This window comes from Symphalangus syndactylus, chromosome 20 (assembly GCF_028878055.3).
Source record: "Symphalangus syndactylus isolate Jambi chromosome 20, NHGRI_mSymSyn1-v2.1_pri, whole genome shotgun sequence".
NCBI classification, from domain to species: domain Eukaryota; kingdom Metazoa; phylum Chordata; class Mammalia; order Primates; family Hylobatidae; genus Symphalangus; species Symphalangus syndactylus.
In genome coordinates this window covers 25,732,472-25,753,604 of record NC_072442.2, presented here as the reverse complement: position 1 = coordinate 25,753,604, position 21,133 = coordinate 25,732,472, and the positions used below count along the sequence as shown (strand labels likewise).

General features: G+C 39.7%; 1 protein-coding gene across 5 annotated transcripts in view; it reads left to right on the top strand.

Annotated features, from left to right (window-relative positions):
* Window positions 1–21,133, top strand: part of ACACA (acetyl-CoA carboxylase alpha) — a 275,744-nt gene that overhangs the window by 108,551 nt on the left and 146,060 nt on the right. For all 5 annotated transcript variants that reach the window (XM_055257045.2, XM_055257046.2, XM_063628639.1 and 2 more), the window contains 11 exons: window positions 73–223; window positions 1,021–1,124; window positions 4,437–4,518; window positions 4,953–5,098; window positions 6,145–6,295; window positions 7,904–8,038; window positions 8,385–8,531; window positions 9,560–9,748; window positions 11,062–11,162; window positions 12,548–12,636; window positions 17,954–18,078. In XM_055257045.2, coding sequence (XP_055113020.1) covers window positions 73–223; window positions 1,021–1,124; window positions 4,437–4,518; window positions 4,953–5,098; window positions 6,145–6,295; window positions 7,904–8,038; window positions 8,385–8,531; window positions 9,560–9,748; window positions 11,062–11,162; window positions 12,548–12,636; window positions 17,954–18,078 — 1,420 coding nt within the window. The remainder of the gene's footprint in view (window positions 1–72; window positions 224–1,020; window positions 1,125–4,436; window positions 4,519–4,952; window positions 5,099–6,144; window positions 6,296–7,903; window positions 8,039–8,384; window positions 8,532–9,559; window positions 9,749–11,061; window positions 11,163–12,547; window positions 12,637–17,953; window positions 18,079–21,133) is intronic.

The following is a 21,133-nucleotide window of genomic DNA, read 5'->3' as shown; positions in this document are numbered from 1 at the left end:
GATCTTTAAAATGATTGAAAAACATTATAAGTGTTTGTTGCTGAAACAGATTGACTTCTGTTCTTCTCCCAGAAACATGGTGGTGGCTTTGAAGGAGCTGTCTATTCGGGGTGACTTTCGAACTACAGTTGAATACCTGATCAAATTGTTAGAGACTGAAAGCTTTCAGATGAACAGAATTGATACTGGCTGGCTGGACAGACTGATAGCAGAGAAAGTACAGGTGTGTATTTCTCCACTTGCACAAACAGATGCTGGGATTGGGTTTTTATAGACTTGTGTGCTCAATCCCTGTCACTAAATGAAATTTTTTGATTCTAATGTAAATTGTTCTTGATCTACCTGGAAAAATCTAGGAGTCAGTGTAATTTTAGCACTCTGATGGTTCCTGTGCTTGTGTAACACAGTCATTTTATGTTCTAGCATTACTTCCTGAGGTATATTTGAAGAGAGGCATGCAGAGATTGAATTACTTTCTTTTTCTTCATTTAATGTTAAATCTAGTCCATAGTTGCCAACTTCTGTATCTACCAGATGCTGAAGAGAGAGGCCTCATTTAGATCAAGAGTTATCACTTATTCCTTAATTCCTGGGGCTATGCTAAATTATCCAAGATTTTGTATAAAATTGTTAGATTCATATAATTTGGAGGTCCAAATTTTGGCTATACACCGTTTTTCTTTGAGATTATCAGTAGCCAAATCGCTGTGTCTTTTTAAATTTATTTCTGTCAGAAGCCTATTTTTGAGCTACTCAATGATTGGCTCAGTGGAAGTCTTAGGGAGAGAGAAGAAGAAAGTTGTTTTTCATTTCTCTTCAAATGGTGAAGTTGTTTTTCATTTCTCTTCAAATTCTAAAAGTGAGTGTGTTCGTTTTTATCTAAAAAATCAGTTGGGCAGTGAGAATGGAGATTTTCATTGCTAGCTGTTTCATCACAACAAATTTGAGCCTGATTTCATTTGAGAGGCTGTGGTGCCAAGTGACCATGCATTCGATCTGCCCTCTTTTTCCTCCTTTCAGGCTGAGCGACCTGACACCATGTTGGGGGTTGTGTGTGGGGCCCTCCACGTGGCAGATGTGAGCCTGCGGAATAGCATCTCTAACTTCCTTCACTCTTTAGAAAGGTAGGCTTTGTTTCTTGTAGGCTACACAAACTAATCAATGGTCCTGAGTACAGGGACTGAAGCTCAAAGACCCATTTATTCTTCTGTCCATTCCTGGCAGCTTATGAGTATGGTGGCAAGAAAGAGAGGGGATGTTGATGTTTATGGCAAATTATCTGGGGAGTCTAACTGCAGATTCTAGACGTTAACTTATACCACAGTTAGAACAGGTTGCCTCTTTAAAAACTGGAATCCAGCTGCAGTAGATATTCTGTCCTGTATAAGTATCAAATCTCTCCAAATCCTGGTGATAAAAATCTGGTATTTCTCCCTAGCAGTGAACCCTAAATATTTCATGTATTACCTGCACCACCTTTCAGAAATAAATAATTAAGGCTGATATTCAGGATGACCTTATGAGTCTTTCAAGTAGAGGGTCAGACATCTATAGGGCTAAACTAATTTCTAATGCTGATTGAAGAGACTAAGCTCTGCCTTTGAGTCCCCAGAGGAATGTTCCAAGTGGCTAATCATTTTAAAGCACTTTAATCACAGGCACTTTTATTTCCTTCTGTGTTGTTAGACTTACATCAGTTCCCTTTTGAGGTATCTGAAAGAAAGAAAAGAAACAAAATTTAAAAATTGAACTGAGATTTCCGAGTTATTCAAGTCCTATGATAAGTATCTTTCACTATGTTACTCTCATGTTGTAAAACCTTCAGCAGCTTGGCGTTTCTCTTCTGTATCAAATCTAAATCCCTTGGCGTGACTTTCAACTCCCTGTATACATGGGCTGTTTTTTACCAATCCAGTCTTATTTATTTCTGTTCTGCAACGTATAATCTGTAACCTAGTTAAATAGTTTTCTTATTGGTGTACAAATATGTCAAATGCATTTTCCTCTACAAGCCCCCCGCCCTACCTTTTAAAATGCTTTTGTTTTTTACTTATTTTATTTTTTTATTATTATTATTATTTTTTGAGACAGAGTCTCGCACTGTTGCCCAGGCTGGAGTGCAGTGGCGCGATCTTGGCTCACTGCAAGATCCGCCTCCCGGGTTCACGCCATTCTCCTGCCTCAGCCTCTCGAGTAGCTGGGACTACAGGCACCTGCCACCACGCCCGGCTAATTTTTTTTGTATTTTTATTAGCGACAGGGTTTCACCATGTTAGCCAGGATGGTCTCAATCTCCTGACCTTGTGATCCACCCGCCTCGGCCTCCCAAAGTGCTGGGATGATAGGCGTGAGCCACCGTGCCCGGCCGCCCGGCCTTTTTTAAGACTCTCAAAGTTTCAGTTGCTAGGAGTAGATATGCTTACACTGAAGTTTTATAATTTTTTCACGTTTAATCTTTATCTTTTTTTTTGAGATGGAGCCTTGCTCTGTCACCAGGCTGGAGTGCAGTGGCGTGATCTCTGCTCACTCTAACCTCCGCCTCCCGGGTTCGAGGGATTCTCCTGCCTCAGCCACCTGAGTACCTGGGACTACAGGCACACGCCGCCACGCCCAGCTCATTTTCGTATTTTTAGTAGAGACGGAGTTTCAACATGTTGGCCAGGATGGTCTCGATCTCTTGACCTCGTGATCTGCCCTCTTTGGCCTCCCAAATAGCTGGAATTACAGGCGTGAGCCACTGCGCCCAACCTTAATCTTTATCTTTAAGAACAGTTAACACATTTATGTGGTTCAAAATTCAAAAGGCACAAAAAAGATAAGCAGTGAAAAGTCTCTGTCTTACCTCTGTTCCTTGGCCATCCAGTTTCCGTCCCCTATAGTAAATTCATATTACCAGTTTCTTTTCTAACCTTCCAAAGATATCCTAAACTTACATGAACATATACATGTGCATTAGTCTGTTCTCACACTGCTAATAAAGACATACCCAAGACTGTCTAATTTATAAAGGAAAGAAGTTTAATTGAGTCACAGTTCCAGATGGCTGGGGAGGCCTCACAATCATGGCAGAAGGCAAAGGAAGAGCAAAGTCACATCTTTCGTGGTGGCAGCCAAGAGAGAAAATGAGAGCCAAGTGAAAGGGGTTTCCTCTTATGAAATGATCAGATCTTGTGAGACTTATTCACTACCATGAGAACAGCATGGGGGAACCGCCTCCATGATTCAAGTATCTCCCACCGGGTCCATCCTACACCACATGAGAATTATGGGAGCTACAGTTCAAGATGAGATTTGAGTGGGAACACAGCCGAACCATATCAACATGTAATATTTGTTTCTTCCCACCTCCTGGTTTTTTAAAACTCAAATGGTAGCATGCTGTGAAGCTGTTCTTTACCTTGCTTTTTAATTCAACAGTATATTTTTTAAGGTGTTTTTTAGTTCACATCTTTTTAATGTCTGTATGTTTTGTTCCACATGTGAAAACATGCACAACATCACTAATCATTAAGTAAATAAAATCAAAACCATGATGAGATATCACCTCACACCCATTAGGATGCCCACTGTCAAAAAACAGAAAATAGCAAGTATTGGCAAGTACGTAGAGAAATTGGGACACTTGTGCACTCTTGATGGGAATGTAAAATGATGCAGCCACTATTGAATAATGGTATTGCAATTACTGAAAAAATTAAAAATAGAATTACCATATGATCTGGTAATACCCACTTCTGGGTGTTCTGAAAGAACTGAAAGCAGGGTCTGAAAGATACTTGCACAGCCACATTCATAGGAGGATTATTCACAGTAGCTAAAAGATGGGAGCAACTCAGATGTTGGTTGATGGATGACTGCATAAACAAAATGTGGCATATACATACAATAGAGTATTATTCAGCCTTAAAGAGGAAGGAAATTCTGACACATGCTAAAACATAGGTGAATCTTAAGGACATTAGGGCAAGTGAATTAAGCCTGTCACAAAAAGACAAATACTATATGGTTTTACTTATATGAAGTATGAAGACTAGTCAGACTCATAGAACTAGAAAGTAGAATGATGGTTACCAGGAACTGAGGGGAGGGGGAAATTGGGAGTTGTTAATGGGTATAGAGTTTCACTTTTGCCAGATGAAAAAGTCCTGCAGATCGGTTGCAGAATAGTGTTAATATCCCCAACACTATAGAACTGTGCATTTTGTAATGGTTAAGATGGCAAATTTAATGTAATGTATATTTTACCCTAATTTAAAAAAATCCATTATAAGATTCATAATTGATGTGATCAATTCCTTACAAATGATCATTTAAGTATTTAGGTTGTTTCTAGTCTTTTGTTATTCTAGGAAGTGCTACAATCAATAATCTTTTAGATTCTCTTATTAACTGTTAGAACTTTGTAGTAAGTTTCTCTCTCATTGTTGTTCTTTCAGGGGTCAAGTTCTTCCTGCTCATACACTTCTGAATACAGTAGATGTTGAACTTATCTATGAGGGAGTCAAGTATGTACTTAAGGTATGCAGAACCCCATTGGAGCTTGCACCTTACTTTTTTAGCTATCTTTCTTTAGGTTGAGAGGCAGGAGAAAAAGTTTGATTTAATGCAGGGATGGGGGTATTAGTGAAATTACTGTTATTATTTGTGTCAGTGTCCTGAAGCAGCATTTGTTGTTCTATGAAAATCTTTTTTGTTGTTCTTCAACTTCACATATACCGCCAAGAGATAAAGGAGAGAAAGGGAACAACCACAGTTGGGAAAAACAACTAAGGTTGCCCTCTTTGCTGATAGTAGGACTGAGCCATGTCCATAGACACTGTACAAATAGCATCGGTGTCATGAATTTTCTTCCTCTTGACAGATCTTTCTTACCTGTATTTTTGAAGCATCCAAATTTCATTTGGAGCTGTACCTGGAAGGGACACACTGATCCTCATTCTCATTCCCTACAGGTGACTCGACAGTCCCCCAACTCCTATGTGGTGATCATGAATGGCTCATGTGTAGAAGTAGATGTACATCGGCTGAGTGACGGTGGACTGCTCTTGTCCTATGATGGCAGCAGTTATACTACGTATATGAAAGAGGAAGTGGATAGGTAAGTGGCTGAGGTCCATTTGCTGGTCATCCTATTAGCCTTTTCTCTTATTAGTTACTAGCTCTTGGGATTTTCCCAGGCTTTTTTTGGTACTCATTTGTAGTTAAAAAAAAAAAAAATAGTACATGCACTTAACAAAAATATCAAGAGTGTAAAAGTGTTTATAATTAAAAACATGTCTCCCTACCACTCCAGTGTATGTGGACAATGAAAAATAAGTTCCCCTTTTTATAAGTAACCATTGTTAAAAGTTTCTTATATATTTGAGTAGAAATTTTATATGCATATACAAGTTACACTCATGTACATACTGTTTTTCTTTAAATACATTCACAAATGTGGCTGGGCACGGTGGCTCACGCCTGTAATTCCAGCACTTTGGGAGGTCGAGGCAGGTAGATCACCTGAGGTCGGGAGTTCAAGACTGGCGTGGCCAACGTGGTGAAACCGTCTCTACTAAAAATACAAAATTAACCAGATGTGGTGGCTTATGCCTGTAGTCCCAGCTACTTGGGAGGCTGAGGCAGGAGAATCACATGAACCTGGGAGGTGGAGGTTGCGGTGAGCCGAGATCATGCCATTGCACTCCAGTCTGGGCAACAAGAGCAAAACTCCATCTCAAAAAAAAAAAAAAAAAGAAATTCACAAATGTTCAACACCAGTTATGGTGTTATGAGAATGAAATAAATTAACATGTTGAAAATGTGTAGAACATTGCCACAACATAGCTAGGCTTCAAGAAATGTTAGCGATTACGTCATCAGTATCTTTGTGTGTGTGTTTTTAAATGGTGGTACCTGTTATTTTTAATAGTCATGTAGTATTCCATTATATGATTATACTATATTTAATCTAATCCTTATTGAAGGAAATTTTTGTTAATTGACATTATAAACAAAGATGCAGTGAATGTGTGTGTGTGTGTGTGTGTGTGTGTATAATAAAGTTTTCAGGATTTTTTTTTCTTTGAAGGTTGACATTCTCTACCATTCTCATTTACATCCTGAGGTGCTTTCTTAGCTTACATACTTCCATTTGTCTCCTAGATATCGCATCACGATTGGCAATAAAACCTGTGTGTTTGAGAAGGAAAATGACCCATCAGTGATGCGCTCACCTTCTGCTGGGAAGTTAATCCAGTACATTGTAGAAGATGGAGGTCATGTGTTTGCTGGCCAGTGCTATGCTGAGATTGAGGTCAGGGTGGTGAAAGGACTGTGGGATCATGGGAGGGGAAGGTAGGAAAAGGGTTGGCTGGGATGGACTAGGACTGAAAAGTTACAGAAAGGAGGCTGGGCACAGTGGCTTGTGCCTGTAATCCCACCACTTTGGGAGGCTGAGGCAGGAAGATCGCTTGAGCCCAGGAGTTCGAGACTAGCCTGGGCAAGATGGTGAGACCCTGTCTCTATGAAAAATTAAAAACTTAGCGGCGTACAGTGGCACATGCCTGTAGACCCAGCCACTCTGGCGGCTAAGGCGGGAGGATCCCTTGAGCCCAGGAATTCAAGGCGGCAGTGAATGGAGATTGTACCACTGTACTGGAGTGGTACAATTTGTGGCCTGCACCACAAATCAAGACCGTATTTCTAAAAGATTAAAAAAAAAGTAACAGATTGGAAATAAGGATGAAAAAGAAATATCAGTTGGCTTAATTAGAAGTGCGAACCTTAAGATTTTTAAAACACATAAAAACACTTTGGCAAATGAGGAATCTCTAGCTCTAAAAATAGATACTAGGCAATAGCACTTGTTGAATGTTAGGTGTCCTAACTGCTGGTTATCCAGAGAAAATACATGGAGGTGAGGCACAAAACAGACAAGTAATGTCATGTGATTAAGAGAGCTAAGCATAGAGTGCAGAGGATCACCTAACCCAAATCAAGCTAAGCTTGTATGGGAAGATATTCTGAAAGAAGAGACATTTGATCTTAGTTTTGAAAGACAGATAGTGATAGAGCAGGTGAAGAAGGGCGGGGAAGAGTGCTTAAAGTTGAAGGAATAGCAGGTACAAAGAAGCAAGACAGCACAGTGTATTTAGGGAACTGCAAGTATGTGTTGGTGTGGCTTGAGAATAGAGTAAGGTTTAATGGGGAGGGACAAGCAAAGATGCTAAAGAAGTAATGTGAGATCTTGAATGTGAGGTTATGAAGGATCTTATAAGCCATACTAGTAAGTTTACACTATCCTGGAGGCAGCGGGTAATCTCTGAAAGATTTAAGTGGAAAAGTAGTATGATGAGATTTGGGGTCTAGAAAGATTGCTTTTCGTGACCTTGTGGGAGGTATGTAGCAAGTAGGGAGATCTCTTAGGGGGTCTTTGAAGTACTTTGGACCAGAAATGAAGAAGGCATAAACTGAAGAGATGGCAAGAGAGGAAGATTTTTGAGAAAGGTTTAGAACATATGCCTGGCTGGGTTGGTAATTGGTAGGTAAGGGAGAAAGAGGAGTGAAGAATAATCCTTAGGTTTTGGCCTGGATGTCTTATATTGGATTCACTGGTATGAGGATATTAATTGTTCCTTACTTTCTAAGTACAAAACAAATATAATCACAAATTATGCCAAAATGGTTTTAAAAGTTAGAAATGGGAAATGTCAATAACTGTTAATAATTCCTAAAGTGAGGTACTGAGAGATTTTCTAATTGCCTGCTTTGATAGTCCCTAGGAGATGTTGGTAAATTCCCATTTTTTCTTGGTCAAATTAGGTGTGGTCCAACTTAGATGCTAAGGGAAAAATTTACCTCTTTTAAGCATTCACCTGTGTAAAGAGAGATAAATCTGAGTCTAATTTATTTTTCACTATAGGTGATGAAGATGGTAATGACCTTAACAGCTGTGGAGTCTGGCTGTATCCATTACGTCAAGCGACCTGGAGCAGCTCTTGACCCTGGCTGTGTACTAGCCAAAATGCAACTGGACAACCCCAGCAAGGTTCAGCAGGTGAGTAGGAAGGTACTCCAAATATTGCTCTCTAAGAGCTAAAGAACTTGGTGGTTTGGAGAGGCAAGTGATTTCAATGCTTGGTTTGCCAGTGTTTTCTTTAGCTTTGTCCCCTATTAATCTTATGCCTTGTATTTGTACCTGTAGTATTATGGAACTAGAGTTTGCAAGAGTTACTGTAATACTAAGATTCTGTAATTTCCTTATGATGTTTCCTCCATTGACTTCTCTCCTGGTAGCTGGGTATGATGTCTCGATTTTGAATGATAACTCTTAAGTTGCAGTGGTGTGTTTATACCTTAGATCAAAAGTAGTAGATGACTTGATCTCTTGTTGGGGTTGACAGGCTGAACTTCACACAGGTAGTCTGCCACGGATCCAGAGCACGGCACTCAGAGGCGAGAAACTCCATCGAGTGTTCCATTATGTCCTGGATAATCTGGTCAACATAATGAATGGATACTGCCTTCCAGATCCTTTCTTTAGCAGCAAGGTATGAATCACGTCTCCTGGGGAAGGGATGTACAAATGGGATACATATTCTCCAAAATAGTTCCAAGTCTCATAATGATTGTTTAAGAGGGAGGAAAAGAAAGCTGTTTGGCCTAGAACTCTTTCACCTTCAGTTGTGGGACTTGAGGTCTTTAAATCCATGTTTCTTATCCTTGCCATGGACTTCACATTTAATTGTGATTACTCCTTTTTTTTTTTCCTCGAGACGGTCTTGCTCTGTTGCCCAGGCTGGAGTGCAGTGGCTCAAACTCAGCTAACTGCAACCTCCACCTCCTGGGTTCAAGTGATTCTCCTGCCTCAACCTCCTGAGTAGTGGGGATTGTAGGCACGTGCCACCAGGCCTGGCTAATTTTTTTTTTTTTTTTTTTTAGTAGAGGCGGGGTTTCACCATGTTGGCCAGACTGGTCTTGAACTCCTGACTTTGTGATCTGCCTGCCTTGGCCTCCCAAAGTGCTGGGATTATAGGCATGAGCCACTGTGCCCGCCCGTGATTAGTCCTTTTTAAACTGGAGAATAGGGGGATTATTAGATGCTTATGTTGCAATTTCAAAGTACTCTATGATAGTTGGCCCACACCTGTGATCCCACCACTTTGGGAAGCTGAGATGGAAAGATCGCTTGAGGCCAGGAGTTTGAGACCAGCCTGATCAACATAGTGAGACCCTGTATCTATTGAAAATTATATAAATTTTTATTGAAAAGAAGTAGTATATGATAGTGAATTCAGATATAGTTGACTCTTGAACAATACAGGTTTGAACTGTGTGGGTCCACTTATATGTGGATTTTTTCAGCCAAACATGGATCAAAATTACAGTATTGATGAGATATGGAACCCACAACTATTTCTATACATGGGTTCCGTAGGGCTCAAGTATGTGCAGATTTTCATATATGAGTGGTGGTTCTGGAACCAATTTCCCACGTATACAGAATGACAACTATATATCTTTTTATTTGGGGGATTGTGTTAACTTGGGTCCTATTTTACCAATGCTTTCTTTTTAGGTAAAAGACTGGGTAGAGCGATTGATGAAAACCCTCAGAGATCCCTCCCTGCCTCTCCTAGAATTGCAAGATATCATGACCAGTGTGTCTGGCCGCATTCCCCCCAATGTGGAGAAGTCTATCAAGAAGGAAATGGCTCAGTATGCTAGCAACATCACATCAGTCCTCTGTCAGTTTCCCAGCCAGCAGGTATTTATAGGATAACACTGTATTTTTTTCTGGCTACCAATGCCGGAGTTTATGTTGTAGGATTCCTTCCTATTTGGATCCTCCTTACTTTTTGGATGTTGTGCTTATATACTTTTAAGCATTGTATTCCTCACAAAACTGCCTCAGGGTACAAACCCAACAGTGAAAGTACTGTATGTGAAGGATAAAGTATCCGTAGTTATGAGAAAAGCACACTTGGATCATGTATACCGTATAGCTTTGTTCCTGGGGCTATTCCCTAATTAGAGGTATTTTCATTAATTGAAAATAGAGTGATATTAGTTGATTGATTTATTGATTCATTCATTCATTGATTTAGAGATGGAGTCTAGCTCTGTCACCAGGCTGGAGTGCAGTGGCTGATCTCGGCTCACTGCAACCTCTGCCTCCCGGGTTCAAGCAATTCTCCTGCCTCAGCCTCCTGAGTAGCTGGGATTACATTCACACGCCGCCATGCCAGCTAATTTTTGCATTTTTAGTAGCCACGGGGTTTCACCATGTTGGCCAGGATGGTCTCGATCTCCTGACCTCATGATCCGCCCACCTTGGCCTCCCAAAGTGCTGGGATTACAGGCGTGAGCCACCGTGCCCAGCTGTTTATTTATTTATTTTTGAGACAGGGTCTTGCCCTGTCTCCCAGGCTGGAGTGCAGTGGTGTGGTCATGGCTCGCTGTAGCCTTGACCCCATAGGCCCAATGGCTCATCCCACCTCAGCCTCCAAAGTAGCTGGGACTACAGATGTGCATCACTATGCCCAGCTAATTTTAAAAAAAATTTTATAGAGATGGGGGTCTTGTTATGTTGCCTAGGTTGGTATTGAACTTATGGGCTCAAGCTATCCTCCCTCCTTGGCCTCCCAAAGTGCTGAGGTTACAGGTGTGAGCCACCACACATGGCCTATTGGTAGTTTTATTTTCAGAGACATTCTTACTACCTTGGCAGCATCTTTACTCTTTACCCATAAAGCAGATGTACGTGTAGGGAATATAGATAGATAAGTGGGGAGTGAAGTTTGGATCTTGACCTTGAACAGATCTTGGTAAGATGATAGTTTTTGTAATGTAGTCATTAATTCATCTGGGAAAGGGTGACAAGGGATGAAATCTGCTTGCTTATTTAGCATGATCCTCTATATAGACTATGCCTAGTAACTTCCAGCTGCTGCCAACATGTGAGAGATAGGAATTGCCATGTTATAACAAGAAGATTCCTACTGGTCGTGCTATAGAGGCTGATGCTTTGGGGCATTTTGTTGGGTTGGGCCTCATTTTTTTCCCTTTTTTATGCCTTAGATTGCCAACATCCTAGATAGCCATGCAGCTACATTGAACCGGAAATCTGAACGAGAAGTCTTCTTTATGAATACTCAGAGCATTGTTCAGCTGGTACAGAGGTAGTAACTTGTAACTCCAGATTCCCAGACCTGTCCATACTCATGTCTTCCTTTCTTTCAAGTGGTCACAAAAAAATTTACCTCGGATTTGACTTCAAGAAATTAGAAAGCACCTTATATCTTAGAAAGTACCTTGTCTTTTCTAAATATCTTAGAATTGTGAGCTAACTCTCATGCTCAATATTTCTGACTTCTTAATATTCTGTATTTTTTTCTGTCAATTATTTATTATTATTATTATTTTTTGAGACAGAGTCTCACTCTGTTGCCCCAGCTGGAGTGCATTGGCTCAATCATGGCTCATTGCAGCCTCAACTTCCCGAGGCTCAGGTGGTCCTCCTGTTTCAACCCCTCTGAATAGCTGGGACTACAGCTGTGCACCACCATGTCCAGCTAATTTTTGTATTTTTAGAAGAGGTGGGGTTTTGCCATGTTGCCCAGGCTTATCTCAAACTCTTGGGCTCAAATGATCCACCTGCCTCGGCCTCCCAAACTATTGGGATTACAGGCATGAGCCACTGTGTCCAGCCTGTCAATTAATAAGGCACAGAAATTTTGTTGTTTTCTTTTTCCTTTCCATTTTGATGAAGCTCCGAATTTTTCTTCTGTCACAGGGCCCAGTATGACATTTTTTCTTCTTAGCTTATGGAGCCTATTATATTAGGTTGGTGCAAAAGTAATTGTGGTTGTTGCTATTAATACTAAAGGCATATTCACAGAGCATATTTATTTATTTATTTATTTATTTTGGAGACAGGGTCTCACACTGTCATCCAGGTTGTAGTACAGCAGCACAATCTCAGCTCACTGCAACCTCTGCCTCCCAGGCTCAAGCAATCCTCCCACCTCAGCCTCTTGAGTAGCTGGGACTACAGTCACATGCTACCACGCTTGGCTAATTTTTTTGTATTTTTTGTAGATAAGAGGTTTTGCCATATTGCCTAGGCTGGTCTGGAGCTCCTAGACTCAAGTGATCCTCCTGCCTTGGCCTCCCAAAGTTCTGGGATTGCAGATGTGAGCTACGGCACCCAGCCTCACAGAACACTTTTAACTTTAAGATACTTATAAATTTTTCAGATATCTCAGCCATTTCAAGAGTACGGTAATAATTTCTACTTAGCAGTAGGAACTGAATCAAGGTGTTGGTAGGTGGGGCTATGCAGGGTTTTGTTGTCTTTTCTTCTTTATTAAAAAAGATCTTGTCTATAGTGAGATTTCTTTTAGGCTTAGAATTTAAGTTAATTTTGTAGTTCATTTTAGGCTGTTCTTTATTCAGAGGGAAAGCAGTTCAGTGAAATGTCGTGGAGGTAAATTTGGCCTTTGGGTTTATTGCTTAATCGTGTTGGATTGTCAGGTTTTTCAGTGGAGCCTTTCTATTTGCCTAGGTACCGAAGTGGCATCCGAGGCCACATGAAGGCTGTGGTGATGGATCTGCTCCGGCAGTACCTGCGAGTAGAGACACAATTCCAGAATGGTAAGCCTCTTCCTGAGGACTCTCTAGCTAAGAAAGCCTTGATTCTGATAACCAACCCAAACTATCGCTATAGGACTGTGTAAGAGCTAAGCCCCCTCCTGTCAACAACACTTCCCATTAATAAACAGTCTCCTATCACCACTCCCTTAAAAACTAAACCTCTATATCCACTAGCTCTAAAGAAAGAACAACGAAACACAGCTTGATGAAATTAGGAATCCAGTGTGCTTCTGAGACAGGGCCGAAGTAATTTTTCTAATAGAGATTACCATTCCTGTTGATATCTTTTTGACCTTGTATAGTGTAAGTTGATTGAGTCATCACAGGCTGAAATTGAGAAACCCATATCTGAAGAGGATTCTTGGCAGCTAATCCATGAATTGAACCAGAGGCATCTAGGAAGAGCAAGTTCAGATTTTCCAGTACTTTTTAGTATATCATTTAGGTGGACTTTATCCCTGGCTTTCTCTGAAGAGCTTCACTAAATGATAAATTGTCTCTTAAGTGTGAAATAACCTTAGCTAAAATTTTAAAGCTGTGTACTGCTGACATTGCTTCCTGCCACAAGATGGCAGTGAAACATCACAGAATTTGAAACATCTGAAATTTGAAACATTTTCCTTTATCTGCTCCTTTTTACTTGCTTTAAAAGCAGCCTATGCCACTCATGACTAGCAAAAATCCTCATGTAGATATCAGCAAACCGCATCCAGTAACATACAAAATAATACATAACGACCAAGTTGGCTTTATCCCACGCATTCAAGGTTGATCAGTTTGGAGAAAGTCAATTAATATAATTTATCATGAAATAGATGAAAGGAGGAAAAACATGCTCATTATCTCAAGATAACAGGGTGTGGAGAGGGAGCATTTGACAGAATTTAACATCCATTCATGACAAACTCTTGGAAACTAGGAGTGAAATGGAACTTTTAAAATCTTGTAAAAGGGACCCACAAAAAAATCTGCAGGATATGCATTATGGTAAAACGTTGAAAACATTATCTTTAAGATTAGGAATAAGACAAGGATGCCTGCTGTCACTAGTTCTATTCAGCATTATAGTGGATGTCCTAGCCAGTGCAGTAAGACAAGGAAAAGAATTAAAGGGTATAAGAGCTAGAAAGTAATAAAGCAATATATCTGCCATTATTAAATATGATAGGGTGTCTCTTTAGAAAGCCTCAAAGGATTCACAGATTGATTATTAAATTATTTAAAATCTAACATGATTGCTAAATGCAAAAGTCAGCATACAAAATTCAACAGTATTTGTTTACAGTAGAGCAATTGTTTAGAAAAGCAGTTCAGGAAAAAAAAATTAAAATAGCAGGCTAGATGTAGTGGCTAACGCTTGTCATCTTAGCACTTTGGGAGGCCAGGACAGGAGGGTTGCTTGAGGCCAGGAGTTTGAGACCAGCCTTGGCAACATAGTGAGACCCCATCTCTACAAAAAATTAAAAACAATTAGCCAGGCATGATGGCACATGCCTATAGTCCTACCTACTCAAGAGACTGAAACAAGAGGATTGCCTGAGCCCAGGGTTTCAAGGGTGCAGTGAGCTATGATTGTACCACTGCACTCAGCCCAGGCAACAGAGCAAGACGCTGTCTCTAAATAATTAATTAATTACTTGATAAAATAGCAACCAAAAAGATGAAATACTAAGGAGTAAATCTAACAAAAAATGTGCAAGCCTCTTTTGGAGAAAATTATAATCAAGAAGATTATAATAGTAAAGAAGATTTAAATAAATTATCAAGGTCTTAAATTGGAATGTACACTATTAGGTGCTGATTCTTCCTAAATTCATCTGTAGGTGTAATGCTAATTATAAAATTTCCATAAAAGACAAGTCTCACAATAACCAAGATACTTCCAAAGAAATACAAGGTGAAAAGATTTGCCTAATCAGATATCAAGATTTAATATAAAGCCATATTAATTAAGAAATTGTGAGATAGGTGTAGGGATAGATTTATAGATCAGTGGAACCTAATGACCCAGAAACAGATCCAGCCATATATAAAAACTTATTTTATGATAGAGGAGGCATTGTAGATCATGAGGAAAGGATAGATTTTTTTTTCAATAAATGATACCAGCACAATGGGTTATTCATTTAAAAAAAAAAAGGAAAGAAAGAAATGGAATCCCTATCTTATACCTATACACAAAAATCAATTCCCGATAAATTAAAGACTTAAATATGTACTAACGAGGTGAAGCTGTTAAATGGTTAGGAGAATATCATTAGAACCTCAGGATAGGAAGATTTTGTTGTATAAGACACAGCAAGTACAAACTACAAAAGAAAAGATTGATTACTTAAACTCCACTCAAGAACTTCTGTTCATCAAAATACATCATAAGGAGACTGAAAAGCCTATAATCCTAGCACTTTCGGAGGCCAAAGCCGGCAGATTGCTTGAGCCCAGGAGTTCGAGACCAGCCTGGGCAACATAGCAAGACCCCGTCTCTAAAAAAATACAAAAATTAGCCAGGTGTAGTGGTATGTGCCTGTAGTCCTAGCTTCTTGGGAGGCTCAGATTGGAGGATCGCCTGAGCCTGGGGAGGTCGAGGCTGCAGTGAGCCGTGATTGCATCACTGCACTCCAGCCCCGTTGACAGAGCAGGACACTGTCTCCAAAAAAAGGGAGACTGAAAATATAAGCTACAAAGTGTGAGAAGATATTTACAAAATATATACCTAAAAGATAATTAGAAGTATCTAGAGAATTGGTATGAATCATCAAGTTAAAGACATCCTAATAGCGAAATGGGCAAAAGATATAAAAAGATATTTTACAGAAGAAGAAGTACAAATAATTTATAAACTTACACAAAGATGCTCAATCCCATTAGTAGTTAGAGTCATATGAACCAAAACCACAATGAGAGTGGCAAAAATTTAAAAGTCACATCATCATCTTCATTGCTTCTGTACATGGAAGTACAAATTGGTATACCACTTTGGTAACAGTTGGTCAGTACCTAATAAAGTTGAACTTATTTGTATTCTTTAGTAATTTTACTCCTAGAAAATATACTCTAGAGAAACTATTACACGTTTACTAGGAGACATATACAGGAGTATTTGTGACAGCACTGTTCATAATCTCAAAAAAGACAAGAAACAATCTAAATATACATAGGTAGAGTGGATCATTGAAGTCTGGTATATTCTTACCATGGATTACTATGCAGCAGTGAAAATGAATGCACCAAGGCATACACTGAACAAAAGGATGAATCTCAAAAATACAATGTTAAGGAAAAGAAATGGTACAGTGATTCCATTTTTTTTCAGGTTCAAAAACCACGAAAATTAAGCTATACATACATTGGTGATAACAGTTAAGAAAAACAAGAATAATTAACATAAAATTCAGCTTAGTAGTTGTTTCTGAGGAGGGTTATGCAGGCGTCTTCCAAGATACTAGAGATGTTCTATTAAAATTTAATAGCTTTAAAATAACACATGGGTGTTTATTTCAACTGATACCATATATTCTATATGTTCTTCTGTATATATATTTCATAATTAAACTGTTTTGTTTTTTGTTTTGTGTGTGTTGTTCTTTTTTTTTTTTTTTTTTGAGATGGAGTCTCACTCTGACACCCAAGCTGGAGTGCAGTGGTGCAATCTCTGTTCACTGCAACTTCCGCCTCCTGGGTTCAAGCGATTCTTCTGTCTCAGCCTCCTGTGTAGCTGGGATTATAGGTGTGTACCACCATGCCTGGCTAATTTTTGTAGTTTTAGTAGAGATGGGGTTTCACCCTGTCGGCCAGGCTGGTCTCAAACACCTGACCTCAAGTGATCCACCCGCCTTGGCTGCCCAAAGTGCTGGGATTACAGGGGTGAGCCACCGCGCCCAGCCAATTAAATGTTTTAAAAAAAGAGTGTCTTGGTGTGCAGGATCTTCAAAGTAAAAAACAAAAAACTATCGTTGCTTTCTTTCTGTTAATGTCTCCCCTCACCCCGGGTAAATGTGTTCTTTTTATTTCCCCTGGTCCTATTGCCAAAGTTTATTTGTGTTGTCACTTCAAAGCTAAGTCTTGGTGGAGAAAAATATTAATACAGAACAGCTAACTTTTAAACAGTTTCCCTTTTGGTCTAAATGTGTCTTTTATGAAATTGGCAGCTCTCTCGATATTGTAGTCCATTGTTTTTCAAATGTAATTTTATTTGGAAAAAAATTGCTTATGTCAATCTCTAATATTTAGAATAATTAAAAGCCTGGTTACACTGGTCCAGTGTACTCAGTGTTCTAGGAAACCACGATAATGCAGTTTGAACGTCACTGTTCTGGTTTGTAACTTAATGTGGAATCTGAACTGAGGTGATAATCCTTTACTGTTTTCATGATTTCACAAAATTCTGACCCTTGAGAATATTCAAACACTAATTCCTCTTTACTTGGAAATTTAATTCTGAGGTAAGCTGTTTTCTAAAGAACTGAATATTACTTATATCCCATGGCAGATATCACTACAGTGTACCAGAGGCTTATGCTTCTGTTGTAAAACATAACTTTCCTACTCAGAACTAACCTGCCCCTAGTGGCCTTATGGAAGGCAAGTGAAAATATGCATAACTTTAGTCTCCCTACAGACCTTTTGACTTAATGCAAGGTTCTCCTTGATCTATACCTTGGGTTGGATTTGGCGTTCCTAGGCGTTACTTAGCTGTTTCAAGGACTAACAGAAGAAAATGTTGATTCCAGGGGTAGCAGTCACACTTCTCATGGATATTGCTAAGTTTGGTGTGGTTTTATTTTTTGAGATAAAATTGTTCCTACTGGTTAGGGTCAACTATTTTCTGCAACTCAAACATGGAATCAGAATCTCAAGCTCTGGGGGAGACCTTAAAGATCATCAAGTTTAATGATATTTACATTTCTTTTTAAACAGCAGAAATTTCTCAAGAAATCATGAGAGAGTTTAGAGTAAGATTGGGGTTTGAGTTATTCCCAATCTTTCAGTCTTTAAGGCATACCCACCTCCCCAATTTTTAAAAAATTTAATAAAATTGAGGCCCAGAGAGGTAAAATGATTTGCCCAGGAGCACACAGTAAATTGCTAACAGAACTAGGCCTTGAACCCAGATCTTATATCCAAATTGCCTGACTCCTAGTCCAGTGTTCCTTTTACTAAATCACATTGCCAGTTTCTGTACAAATCCATCAAAGAAAATCCTTACGATGTTTCTTCTCACTGCTCATCTCATAAATTATAGACAATACAAAACATATAGCATGTAAATGTGAACATTTATACATGGGTGAGAACCAGTTCTTTTCATGGCGTGCAGGTCACTATGACAAATGTGTATTCGCCCTCCGGGAAGAGAATAAAAGTGACATGAACACTGTACTGAACTACATCTTCTCTCACGCTCAAGTCACCAAGAAGAATCTTCTGGTCACAATGCTTATTGTGAGTACCATTTTTCAGAACTTGTAAGGACCGTCAATGATATACAAAAAGTATTTTTTCCTTTTAATGGCTATGGCCAGAGAAAAAAACTACTGCCTTTTATAATTATGGGATGAGTGGGGCTTGAGCTGTGGATTAACAGTTTCTCACATCTACCTTTGTCCTTGGTCTGAAGGAACCTGCTTTAGTGAGAAAATGACTCTTCTGGCCATTATGCATATACTCATTCACAGGAACTTATACCTCCTAACTTTGTTTAGAAATGCCCTGTGCTTCACCATTCCTGTGGTCATCATGACAGCAGCTTTAAAATTTCATCTTATTTAGCCAATATGCTCTAATTTTAACTCTTGTTCTATAGATAAAAGCAATGGCTTTTATGTCAAACTTGAAAAAAAAAATAGAAATCCAGCACTCCCCCTCCCTGACCAGAGAAATTTAAATGTATTCTGCATCTTCATTGGTCCCTTTTTATTTACATTGAAAATCTAAGCTTGGATTATTGTATTGGTAGTAAATATATGATTTTTTTCTCCCTATAACTTAGTAAAATAAGAATTAGTAGGAAGTAGGAATAGGGAGTGAGCCTGGTAAGTTTGATAAGAGCTAATGTGCATTTGGCCAGTGGGTGGAATTTTTGTGGGCTGAAGGATTTTTAAAGATGACTTGCAAGTCCTTCACTCCTAGCTCATTCTGGTTGAGTTAGTTGTAGGAATTAGTACAGTAGGACTATTTCTAGAGTCCCTCACCCCATGGTCCTGAGCATTTGCCTTGCTGCTGCATGCCTGTCTTTTTGGGGACTATAGTGCCTTTTCACTCCTAGAGTTTTCTTTTTTGTCTCTTTGTGGAATTGGGATTCTTGGTACGTTAATTACATCATTTTTCATGGAGGAAAAAAACATACATCTTCATAGCTATTTTTTTTTTTCTTTTGTTTGAGACAGAGTCTCGCTGTCACCCAGGCTGGAGTGCAGTGGCGCGATCTCGGCTCACTGCAGGCTCCGTCCCCCGGGGTTCACGCCATTCTCCTGCCTCAGCCTCCCGAGTAGCTGGGACTACAGGCGCCCGCCACCACGCCCGGCTAATTTTTTGTATTTTTATAGAGATGGGGTTTCACCGTGGTCTCAATCTCCTGACCTCGTGATCCGCCCGCCTCGGCCTCCCAAAGTGCTGGGATTACAGGCGTGAGCCACCGCGCCCGGCTTCATAGCTATTTTTTATTTCTTGCTTCAGAATAAAGGGAAACTATCTACCATACACCTCTGATTAACAAGAGTGCCACACTCATTCAGTTATCTGCCTAGCTGGTTAACTCTAAAGCATATAACATTTTTTAGAATAGCCACTTTAAAAAATATGTAATTATAGGGAGAGTTCATTGCCTTTGCTACCCTAGAATGGCTAGATGGTGGGGAAACGAGAAGATGCATTTGAGAGGGAAAAATATATATATCAGTACTATGTAATACTTCAGCTTCCCCCAAGTGACAGGTTTCAGCTAAGAAATGATATAATCTATGGCAACTTGCTAATTTTTTTTGTCAGTCAAAAGAAGGAAGAAAGACTATTTCGATTTTTTTTAAATTTAATGAAAGGATTGTTAAATCTCATTTGGATAAAGCCAAGACTTTCTGTCAGAAAAGGGTAATGATGAGGAGGGTAGAAGAATCTGTCAGTTTGGACCTAGAATGGGGTGGAATTTGCCTTTATAGGAAGCTAATTATGGTGAGTTTTTCTTTTTATTGTGATTACGTTTTTAAGAACTTAACAGTTTTCTGCACTAAAAATAGACGAAAGCCTAGAATCCTTGGAGCAGCAGAAGAGTAATGATCGTCCAAGACTGTCGCTGGGTTTCTTAAATTCTAATTTGTAAGATATAGGGGCTCAGCTCGCTCCTTTTGCGGAGTGATTGTAAGTAACGCTTGCCTTAAGAATCTCATTATTGGAACACGGAGCCATATTTCCTCTGAGAATTCTGGAGTAGCTTTGAGCCGGGGCTGTTCATTTCTCAAGTAATCACGCTGGTGTGATGGAGAGAGAAAATGGCAGCTGTTCGGAGCTCAGGCCTTCAATTTTCTTCAGAGTCCAGTCACTCAAGTGTGTAATTACACGGGGGGTGCTGCAGAGGCGTTGGGCCCTGTCAGAGAACTGGTTTGAGGCTTTGCTTTCTGCTTTTGCCAGTCAGGACAGGCAGAAGCCAATGGGACTCTGACTTTCCACACTGTTCTTTTTTTCTCCCACCTTGTCATCCTGATTACTTCTTACCTGCATGGATAGTACCCAAACTTTCTTTCCAACAGGCTGAGCTCTTTAGAGAAAAGAGCTGTTTCAGAGTTTGAGTTTGGGTGAATAGGATGCAGGAGGAGGAGGACAAGGGGGACGGGAAGAGGAGGAGGAGGAGGAGGAGAAGGACAGTTGAACATGTGAACCGGGAAGCCGGATTTGTCCTTTTCTTTATTTTGATGTCATTACATTTTTCTTTAAAAAAAACAAAAACAAAATGAGACCCAGTAAACATAAGAGGATCTGTAAGCTTTCATGTCATTAATTTCTTTTCAAATATCAGTTGTTTTCATTTCATCTTAGAGATTTGGAAATCAAGAAGTTAATGATATGATCAAGCTCAGGTCCAGCTAACAGTGACTTACGGAACATGGGTAAAAGCTCAAGACGGTGCTCTTTTCTGATCTGATGTTACTGAATGCCAGACATGTCTTCCTCTTTTCCTCTTTGACAACGCTTAGCTGCTCCCCCTTCCTTCTTCCTCTCCCTCCTCCTCTCCCACATCTGCATTAATGGTAATAGCTGGTAAGAGCCATTTTGGTTGTTTGGATTATTCTTTCCTTGGATCTTAGTGTCTTTTACAGATGTCACCTGCACATGGTAGCACTTCGATTCCCCCAGCTTGTGTTCTCTGCTGGTTCCCCTTTCTTTGCATATCTTGGCTTCCTGATTGATGGTTATGTGCCCAGTGTTCCATTCTCTGCTTTCTAGAAGTAGGAATGTTGGTAGTATGCTTTGCTGAGCTAGATGATGATTTCTGGGGCTTTTGAAC